This window comes from Arachis stenosperma, chromosome 6, assembly GCF_014773155.1.
Source record: "Arachis stenosperma cultivar V10309 chromosome 6, arast.V10309.gnm1.PFL2, whole genome shotgun sequence".
NCBI classification, from domain to species: Eukaryota; Viridiplantae; Streptophyta; class Magnoliopsida; order Fabales; family Fabaceae; genus Arachis; species Arachis stenosperma.
In genome coordinates, this window is record NC_080382.1 from 101,300,766 (window position 1) to 101,311,040 (window position 10,275).

The following is a 10,275-nucleotide window of genomic DNA, read 5'->3' on the forward strand; positions in this document are numbered from 1 at the left end:
AATTGACTTTAATCTATAAGTCCTAGCCAACTCACCAAACTAGTTGATAAAAGGCTAGCGTCAATGGAAACAGGAGTCAACTAACTACCCAATAATTACCACTAAATGTCGGACATTATGACTCTAGTATCCTAGGAACTCAAACCACAAGTTAAGGTGTAAAAATCTACTCAAAATCTAAAGTTGGTATTTTCACAAACACCTTGTATGCATAAAAGTAAAGTATGGAAAATTGCAAGGAAAATTATAAAACTATACCCAACTATTAACAATATCAACGATAAACAAGCAATCAAACATACAGGAAGCATGAAATAGTAAATTCATCAATCAAAACTTCAAGAACTCAAAATTGCAACTATAAACAAAGCACTTGAACTAAAAGAAAATGAAAATAAAGACAATGTGATTAAAGAGGAAATTAAGAGTACTTACAAAAGAGTCGATCAATATTCAAAATTAAAGCCTGCTATAAAATGCTACAATTGAAATTGCATAAACCCTAAGAGAGCAATGCTACACTTCTCCTACTCCTACTCCTATGGAAGCTTCCTAATACTAAGAGAACTAAACTAAAACCTCATGTAAAGTGAGCTCCCTTCATATGTGTTGATTCTCCCCTTATATAGCACTTTAATCAGCAATTCAGCCTTCCAAAATGGGCCAAAAGCCCCCAAAATACGTGGAGCACATGTTTCATTAATGCAATCACATGCAGGGACCTGTGCAGATGCACAGATGTGTGCGTCCGCACACTTGGCTGAAAATTAACCTGTGCATACGCACACATAGAAATACTCGCTTGTGCGCACGCACGCAAGGTTGTGCGCACGCACACTGTGTGTGTTTTTCCTTGTTTTCTTCATGTTTTCTCCTTTGTACATGCTTTCTTCCACTTTTGCCCATCCATTCTTGCCTTCAAGGCCTGAAATCACTCACAAACCATATCACGGCATCGAATGACATAAAAGTGGGATTAATTTGCTTTATTAAAGCACAAAATTGCATGTTTTCATATTTAGGATCGAATTAGGAATCAAACACAAAAGTATGCTATTTTGGTGCTTAAGTGTGAGTTCATATGCTCGAATCCATTCAAATCAAGCCAAAATATATCAAAAAATATGGACTCATCAGTCATCTTCTTCTTTTCAGCTCTGATTCTGTTTTTCACAATTCATGAAACAAAATAACATTATCTCCAGCATAATCTAATACACAGACCAAACAGAAACTAAGTTATAAATTCTAGTTTGAGGCTTTGTTACTCAAGTTTAAAGAAGACCATAGATTTAACTCTCCTTCTCTAGAGCATTAAGAACCTTTAAACTTAATAAGTAAAATTGAGAAGAAAATTTAATAACATGTAAAAAATTTTAGTGCAAATATTTGAATTAGTTGTCTTTATAAATCTATTTAATGAAAGAATTAATTACAATATATAATTGAAAAATCATAATATAAATTTACCTTTTTATTTAAAGAAAGAAAGAACTAACGATGTAAATGATATCCAACAAAAATCAATAATAGAAATAGAGGTAGATTTTAGAGAAAAACTTAAGAAGATAACATTTTAATAAAAACTTTTTAATCGATTCTTTCATTTGTAATCAATTTAATAAAAATTAATTGTCTGATTTATTTTAAAAATTGAAATGTAATAAATTAAATATTTTATTTATAAAATAAATCAATCAGAGAATATTTATAAAATGAATCAATTAAATAGGATAGTTTCGTCCACTTTTACAGGTGAAAACATGTAAAAGTGGGTTAAGTTACTTGATGGGAACTCGCTCGACTTGACTCAGCTCATTTTATTAAATGAACCAAGCTTTAATTTTTTAAAATACCTATTAGTTAAAAAGTTTGTAAAATAACTTATTTTTAATTTAGATTTTTAATTATTCACTCGTATTAAACATAAAACAAACAAAAAAAAATCAATAATTAAGATTAGTCAATATTATATTTTTTTTTTAAAAATGTTTATGATTATGAATTATAAATATAAATTATAATATGTGACTAACCATTGATATATAAATAAATTGTGCTTTACAAATTATGATTAATATATTTATCGTTAATTTATATAATTTACAAAATACATTTTTTAAATAAATTTACGAATTTATCAAACTTTTAAACAAGCCAAACTTAAACCTAAAAAAATACCTATAAAATTAATAAATCTAAACTTAGATCATCTATTTACAACATAAATTAAATTTGTCGAAGTCAAAATCCGGCTCGAACCATTTTTACCATGTTGCACCGATTTGATGCTATGGTAGATAAATGACTAATTATTTATTAAGAAGTTTTCTGGACTGGCTTCGCTTATAATTCAATTCATTTTATTTGTATTTAAATTCATTAAGGCTTATCTTTTATTTACTAGATAAATCTGAACTTTTTATTTTATTATATTTTATATGAATGGATAAAGTTTAAAAGAATAACTTGATAATCATGTTAATCATATTTTCCTTACAAAAAGATAAACAAAAATATTAACACCCATAATGTAATATTTTATTTATTACCTCACCATATTTTCTGAGAGCAATATACTCTATTCTTTTCTTGAAATGTATTAGCCTAAAAATTAAACATAAATTAAATAGTTTTTATATTGCGTTCCAGACATTCCCCTCTATAAATATTTGCACAGAGCGGGACTGGAAACAGATAATGTGATTAAGTTGTAGGGAAACAAGAGAGAGAGAGAGAGAGAGTGAGAGAGAGTAGCATATGGAGATAGAGAAGAATGTTACAAAGGGCAATGGAGAAAGCGTTGCAGAAGAAGAAAGAAACAAAAATATGAAGAGGAAGCAGTGCCGTCAAGGAGGCATAAGAACTTTACCTTTCATCCTTGGTTAGCACTCACTCATCACTCACTAACTATATATAATAGCTTTTAATTTAGTAACTTCTTCAGATTCCTTTCCTTTAATTAGTTTCAATGGTATATTCTTCTCTGATTCTTCACCTTCTTCTCATCCATTTCCTCTGTTTTCTCTTGCCTTTCTGCACTTTCAGTCATAGTTCCTCTGTTATATATTGTTTATAACATTTTAAAACTTTAATATTGTTCTTTTGGTATAGTGTAAAACTTTAATATTAAGTTTACAAATCTTTCGCTTCAGTTTTACCTCCAGCGAACCTTATATGAGAAATTGAGAATAGTTAAAAAAAAAAAAAGTAACTTAATCCAGTATTCCGGTGAAGCATATTTTCTATGGGCTGGTAGATAATTACTGAGTCTAGTACTCCACTCCCTATATGCTTTGCATACATTATTTTAAAAATTTTTTGATTAATTAATTTGAAGAAATTCTTTATAAACGTAAGTTCAAAGAACTACTACAGTTACGTTGATGGAATCTATGAATTGTAAATGTATCTTGTCTTATATTTAAGTTATAAGACAATGTAAAAACTTCTCTTAGTTTTGTCCTTGTTGTTAATGTCTATTTAGTGTATGTATCATTGATTCATTGTCCCTCGATTTACTCCCTCCATCCAACAAAAATGTAAATCACTAAGAGTTAGGGTACTTATTAATGTTTTAAAAATAAAAATGGAGTCAGTTAGATAAAAATATCAAAAAATATTTTTTTAAGATATTTTTTAAAAATTAAAATTTAATATATATAATTAATTAAATTGTGTTATTTTTATTAAAATTAGATTGGATAAATTAGTTTAACCAAAAAATTAATAAATTAAATTTTGAATCGGTCTAAATTAATATTTTTTATAAAAAATAATTACAATATCCCTATTATAAAAAATAACTAAAATATCTTTATTATATATATATTTTGAAAACTCTAAATTCTAATCCTATTTAGAATTTAGGATTTTTAAAATTAATATATATAATAAAAGTATTTTAGTCATTTTTTACAATAGGAGTATTGTTGTAATTTTTTATAAAAAAATAATAATAATTTAGACCGATTCAAAATTTGATTTACTATTTTTTAGTCAAATTAATTTGTTTGGCCTAATTTTAATAAAAATAACACGATTTAATCGATTATATGTGTTAAATTTTAATTATTAAAAAATATTTTAAAAAAAGATATTTTAAACGTTTTTACGAAAGTAGCTCCCAATAAAAATTTAATTGATAAGCTACAAAAATTTAACATTTTAATGTATTTGTTAAATATTAAAAATATTAAGAACTTACTTTAATAGTAACATTAACAAGTGTATATCAAAAGAGTATCTGTTATCCACCATTTTGGATTTTGATGAGAATACTAACTAAAGATTAAAAATAGAAATATACAAAAATTGTAAAAATTAGTTAATAAGTACATAAGACCGTTAAAATAAGAGAAACTTTAGCTAATCAATACTTTTATTATTTTTGTCTTGTTTTCAAACTAACATTAATTAATTTTTTATATTTTTATATTAAAAATATGACCCTAACATTCTTTAATAAAAATAAAGCTTAATTTTGATAAATTGATAATGTATTAATTATTCATAAATTATTCTTGTTTATTGAATACACTAAACATCAAAATTAATTTCATAAAAATCAACTTAACAAATTAAGTCTTATAAGTACAATTGTTAGCAAAACCCAAATTTCTATTCTTGATTAGTGTCTTTAAAAGTTAAAACACTGGTTATCAAAACTCTGATTATTAACGTGTTATTAATAAGTAGACTAGAGTAACAGACGGGTTGACGTGACAATAGTTAGGCGTTAATTTGTTTCGTATATGAACGCCGTTACATCTAAATGGTATGTGTATGTACGAATAAAGCCATGAACATGGTACCCTCAAATTTAAGTAATTGAGGCAATGTATGAAAGGGCACAAGAAACAGAATTCTGGTGTGAAAAGGATAAAACCACCTACCTTTGCATTATTGTCATTCGTCCACCATCAATAATTTTCAATTCATACCAATAATTTTTCTTTTATTTATTTATTTATTTATTTATTTTTTTGTCACTTCCATTAAAATGTCTTTATGTGAGGATAGCATTATAAATCATTACATGAGTTCATATATTTAATTAAATATATTTGATTGAACTATCTAATAATTCGTAATACTATATATTTTTACATAAAAATATCTACATGAAAGTAACCACACTATTTTCTTTTATTTTAGGTTCTTATAAGCTATAAAATATAAATATTTTTAACTTTTTATATTTATTTATATTACTCAATTCTCTAATAGTGGCTATTTTTAATTTTTTAAATAACTATACACTTTTGAGAGTTTTATTTCTTGAAAATAAATTTTTTCAAAAGTTAATAATGACATTAGTTAATTTTTATTCATATTCCTACTAACAAAAGTGATGGAAATCAGAATAATTTTAAGAGAATATGATTAGTCGTATAAAAGATGAAAAATTTCTCTAATTATATATTTCTTTAACTCCATGGGGTCCTACTCCATAAAAGTTTAATCCTTTTTATGATTATGGTTCCAAACCTTATTGTCATTAATTATAAAAAAATTTATTTAATTTTAATTTGTATGTATTTAATGATACTTATTTTTTCTTCGATACGTATATATCACCTAACCGTCCGTCCACCTGTATTTAAAAAGTTTAGTTTTATATTTTTAAATAAATTTTCAATAATCAAGTGAAGGTGAAACACTGAAACTAGACTCTACAATTTTCACGTGCAAATGTGCTGTAATTGATTCGTCTATAATACCTGTAGGTATTGTCCATTTATGGATAAGCGATAAACAAAACATAGGACAAATGATCAATAATCTACAAAGAAATAGTAACATATTAATTCATAAAGCTATTTAAATAGAAAGCAAAAAATGGAAAACAGTTCACATGCTCTACATAAGATCGAATCATACTTGTATAGTCACGGATGATATTTCTTCCCCTAGTTGCATATAGTTTAATACCTGATTTAATTTCTCTAGAACTCTGTCTTATAGATATTTTAGCTAGACTAATAAAGAATAATTTTCAAAACCGAACAGAGTTGCAAAAAGTTGTTGCGTATACATGGCTGCTTGTTGTAGAATTATATCTACAAACTAAAAATAAAAAATTTCAAACGTATATTAATACATGAAATACTATATATATTGACTCTTAGATTTAACTACTAAGTAAGATATATATTTACTGAGTATAGATCCGTTAAAATTGGTTAAATTCATTGAACTAATTCATTTATTTGTTAAATAGATAGATTTTTGTCTTTAAAATTAGGTTTATTAAAATTTCGAACTAAATGGACTGAGATCGATTAATTTAAAAAAAATAGTTGATTAAACGGATTAACCTGAAAATTAAACAAGTGGTTTGTTTAATTTGTTTGATTGCATTTTCTAAAAATAAAATCAATATTTTCTAATATTTCTTTTAATTTAATTTGAAGATCTGACTCACCCACATTGAAAAAATTCAGTCGTTTAAAGATTTTGGCCAAAAAGTAATATTTTTTGTCAATTTTTTTTAGTTTAGAAATGGATTTTTTATCCAATTTTTTTTAAAAAAAGATGATAAATAAAATACAAACGAGTCAACTTGTATAATCTGTCGAATTTGGCATAAACGACTCGAGCTTGAAAATTGAGGTTGATGAACAAAAAAAATAACCGAATCAATTCATATAACCTACAAACTTAGATGTGAGTCAAGCCCAAACGGGTGGAAGTAACATGTTTCATTGTCTTACTTGACTCCATGTTATATCAATGATAAATATGATACAATTACTTTTTTTAAATATTGTATATTGTGTTAATTTGACAACTACAACATCTCAATGCAACAATCAATAGCTAAGTATATTTTTGGAGAGATCATTATTATATCTATATCACCAACAATTAGGTATATTGCACAATTGTCCCAAAATCAATAGCTAAGTATATTTTTGGAGAGATAATTATATCTATACCAAGAAATAGGCATATTTCCACACGTGTCCCATTAGTGCACGAAGTGTTAGTTCAATAGTTGTAAACGATGATTAATGTTGCTCTATATAGACAACTCTTAAAAGTTTAACTAAACAAAATCAGCAGGAAAAAAAGGAATAAAACATAACCAATATATATAAGATTTATCAGAATATATAGTAGAATATCTTAACCTTTTAACTTAGATGTTCGAAATAGTTTAAATTCTACAAAAATAATTCAACGATAGAAATGGAAAACAAAATCTTACAAAACTTGATTAATATTGAATATGAGGTGTTTACCCTATCTATATCTATGTACGATAGATAGCAATTACATACATTTTATAGAAGCCTCCTTCTATATGTAAAATTAAATTATATGGAGATGGTGGGTGATATGCAAATATGTTTGCAGCAAATGAAGTGTGTGATAGATTTGCGGTGGCTGGATTCTCTGGCAACTTGATAAGTTACCTGACACAAGTGATGAACATGCCATTGGTAGCAGCCTCCAACACACTCACAAACTTTGCTGGAACATCAAGCTTCACTCCTCTCCTTGGTGCTATCATTGCTGAGTCTTTTGCTGGCCGCTTTTGGACCATTACTATTGCTTCTCTCATCTATGAACTGGTTTCGTTTTGCCCCTTCTCTTCTCTCTACAACATATTCAATAGCATTGCAACTAATTAGGCACATTTTTGTTTGACATACAGGGAATGATTAGCATGACATTATCAGCGATACTTCCACATTTTCGTCCACCACCATGCCCAAAACAAGTGAATTGCCAAGAAGCCACATCCTCACAGCTATGGATATTATACATGTCTCTACTCCTCACATCTCTTGGCTCAGGTGGCATTAGACCCTGTGTTGTGCCCTTTTCAGGAGACCAATTTGACATGTCCAAAAAGGGTGTGGAATCCAGAAAATGGAACCTGTTCAATTGGTATTTTTTCAGCATGGGCTTTGCTTCACTAAGTGCTTTGACAGTTGTGGTTTACATCCAAGACAACATGGGGTGGGGTTGGGGGCTTGGGATTCCAACCATTGCAATGATGATATCCGTTGTTGCATTTGTGGTTGGCTTCCCTCTCTATAAGCATGTCAAGCCAGAGGGCAGTCCTTTGATTCGTTTGGCACAAGTGGTTGTGGCTGCTATCAAGAAGAGGAAACAACCTTTGCCTTCTGATGCTAAGCTTTTGTACCAAAATAAGGAGCTTGATGCTAGCATTTCCACAGAAGGAACTCTTCTACACTCTGATCAGTTTAAGTAAGTCATACTAGATCAATTTTCAGTTAGTTGAAAAGCCTATATTCTTTCTCGATGACTCTTGAATTTATATTGTTACAGATGGTTGGACAAGGCTGCAATTGTAACAGAGGAAGATAGCAGAGACCCAAACGCAGAACCAAAGTTATGGAAACTAGCCACTGTCCACAGAGTAGAAGAGCTGAAATCAATCATCAGAATGCTTCCAATATGGGCAGCAGGAATTTTACAAGTAACAGCCTCATCACACCTCCACAGCTTCGTCATCCAACAAGCTCGATCAATGGACCGCCACCTCTCTCCCTCCTTCCAAATCTCCCCTGCCAGCATGTCCATATTCAGTGTCCTAACCATGATGGTCGGCGTCATACTCTACGAGCGCCTCTTCGTTCCCTTCGCCCGCAGGTTCACCAAGAACCCTGCAGGCATCACATGCCTGCAGAGAATGGGAGTAGGCTTCGTCATCAACATTGTGGCAACTATTATCGCCGCCTTCGTCGAAATCAAGAGGAAGTCTGCCGCAGCAAAGTACCATTTATTGGACGATCCCAAAGCCACGATTCCAATCAGTGTTTTCTGGTTGGTGCCGCAGTATGTAATTCATGGAGTAGCTGAAATTTTTTCGTCTGTTGGACATTTGGAATTCTTGTATGATCAATCGCCTGAAAGTATGAGAAGTAGTGCTACTGCTTTGTATAGCATAACTTCGGCCATTGGGAATTACATTGGAACGTTGTTGGTATCACTGGTTCATGCATACACTGGTAAAGAGAGAAATTGGTTACCTGATAGGAATCTCAATAGGGGTAGATTGGAGAATTACTACTTTCTTGTTTGTGGGATTCAAGTTGTTAATCTCATTTACTATTCCATTTGTGCTTGGTTTTATACGTACAAGCCTGTGGAGCAGGAAAGTACTAGTGAAATGAACAAGGAGTATCATGATTTGGAACTTGCCAAGGAAAATGTGTCATCTGTTGTTGTAACAGATGGTAGAGAAGAAAATGGAGATTTATAGTAGATATAATGAGTAGTTTATCTTATTGTCTATGGTATTAGTTAGTTAGTTATCTGGCATTAGTGAATAATGATATGTAGCATATATAAAACAGAAGCATTTGGTCGGAGCATGTATATTGTTTTATCTACCATATTTTACTACGTACCTTAATAATTTGACATAAAAGCTACTCTCTTAAAATACTAAATTATTATTATTATTATTATTATTATTATTATTATTAAAATGAAGTGACAATTAGATCTCTAATGATTTTGTATTTGGACTATTTAACCTCTGGAAAAAAAAGTAACAATTATATCTCTCAGAATAGCTAATGGTGGACTAATTATATCCTTCTGTCAGTTTCTAATGTAAAACCTAATGGTTCTTTTGACGTGTACTGTTAAAGTGAATGAGGTATACGTTAAATACTAAAGTGAAATTATCCAAAATAATGAGGACAAATTGATCTTTTAATGTGATTTGATTTTAATCTCTTTCAAACCTTAACTGTGCAAAATCCTCAATTAATGACCTTAAAGGTCTGCTACAAAATCCTAACACACCGTAGAATGAATAGTATTGGAAGCTCAACAAGCACGAAATGTCAAAGGAAAAGGAATGAAGTCAGCAGTTGAAATGGTAGGGGACGAGTTAGGTTGAGAATTTTCTATTGTTGCATCACATTCTCTCTTTGATTGTGAAGTATGGCGGGCACTATATCTCAAGAATGTGGCAGGCACTATATCCCAGATAGCAATGCCTCCAGTAAGATGGTGGAAGGTTGAGGATTCCCTTTCAGAAGGTTCAGGATTTCCTTCTTGTTGTTCCTCCTGGAGATGCATGACAGAGAGATTATGTCCAGGTTAGCTACCAGATGTGTTAGGTCTGGCAATTGAACCGACACGTTAGCTCATAGCTAGTAGGATAAGCATGCATCATGTGCATTTGTTTGTTATTGTTTGCGTGTGCATATTTGTTTGTGTCTGCGTAACTGTATATTTCGGTTTAATTGCTAATTGAAATACTTGTCGTACTTGTTCTCTACT

At 29.7% G+C, this 10,275-nt stretch overlaps 1 protein-coding gene across 2 annotated transcripts; it reads left to right on the forward strand.

Annotated features, from left to right (window-relative positions):
* The first annotated feature begins 2,676 nt into the window (after nucleotides 1–2,676).
* On the forward strand, nucleotides 2,677–9,408 carry LOC130935346 (protein NRT1/ PTR FAMILY 3.1-like). 2 transcript variants are annotated; one of them, XM_057865049.1, is made up of 4 exons: nucleotides 2,677–2,884; nucleotides 7,363–7,580; nucleotides 7,664–8,223; nucleotides 8,305–9,408. In XM_057865049.1, exons 1-4 carry the CDS (start codon nucleotides 2,761–2,763, stop codon nucleotides 9,239–9,241), a joined length of 1,839 nt encoding a protein of 612 aa, XP_057721032.1. In that variant the 5' UTR covers nucleotides 2,677–2,760; the 3' UTR covers nucleotides 9,242–9,408. The 2 variants fall into 2 exon arrangements, with proteins under 2 accessions (XP_057721032.1, XP_057721033.1); XM_057865050.1 differs by lacking the exon at nucleotides 7,363–7,580 and having other exon boundaries at nucleotides 2,711–2,884.
* Nucleotides 9,409–10,275: the final 867 nt, after the last annotated feature.

Excerpts from the sequence above, each read along its gene's own strand:
- LOC130935346 (XM_057865049.1), top strand. The coding sequence starts at position 2,761 with ATGGAGATAGAGAAGAATGTTACAAAGGGCAATGGAGAAAGCGTTGCA. Across the intron at positions 2,885-7,362 it reads AACTTTACCTTTCATCCTTG|CAAATGAAGTGTGTGATAGA; the intron begins GTTAGCACTCAC and ends ATATGTTTGCAG. Across the intron at positions 7,581-7,663 it reads CTTCTCTCATCTATGAACTG|GGAATGATTAGCATGACATT; the intron begins GTTTCGTTTTGC and ends TTTGACATACAG.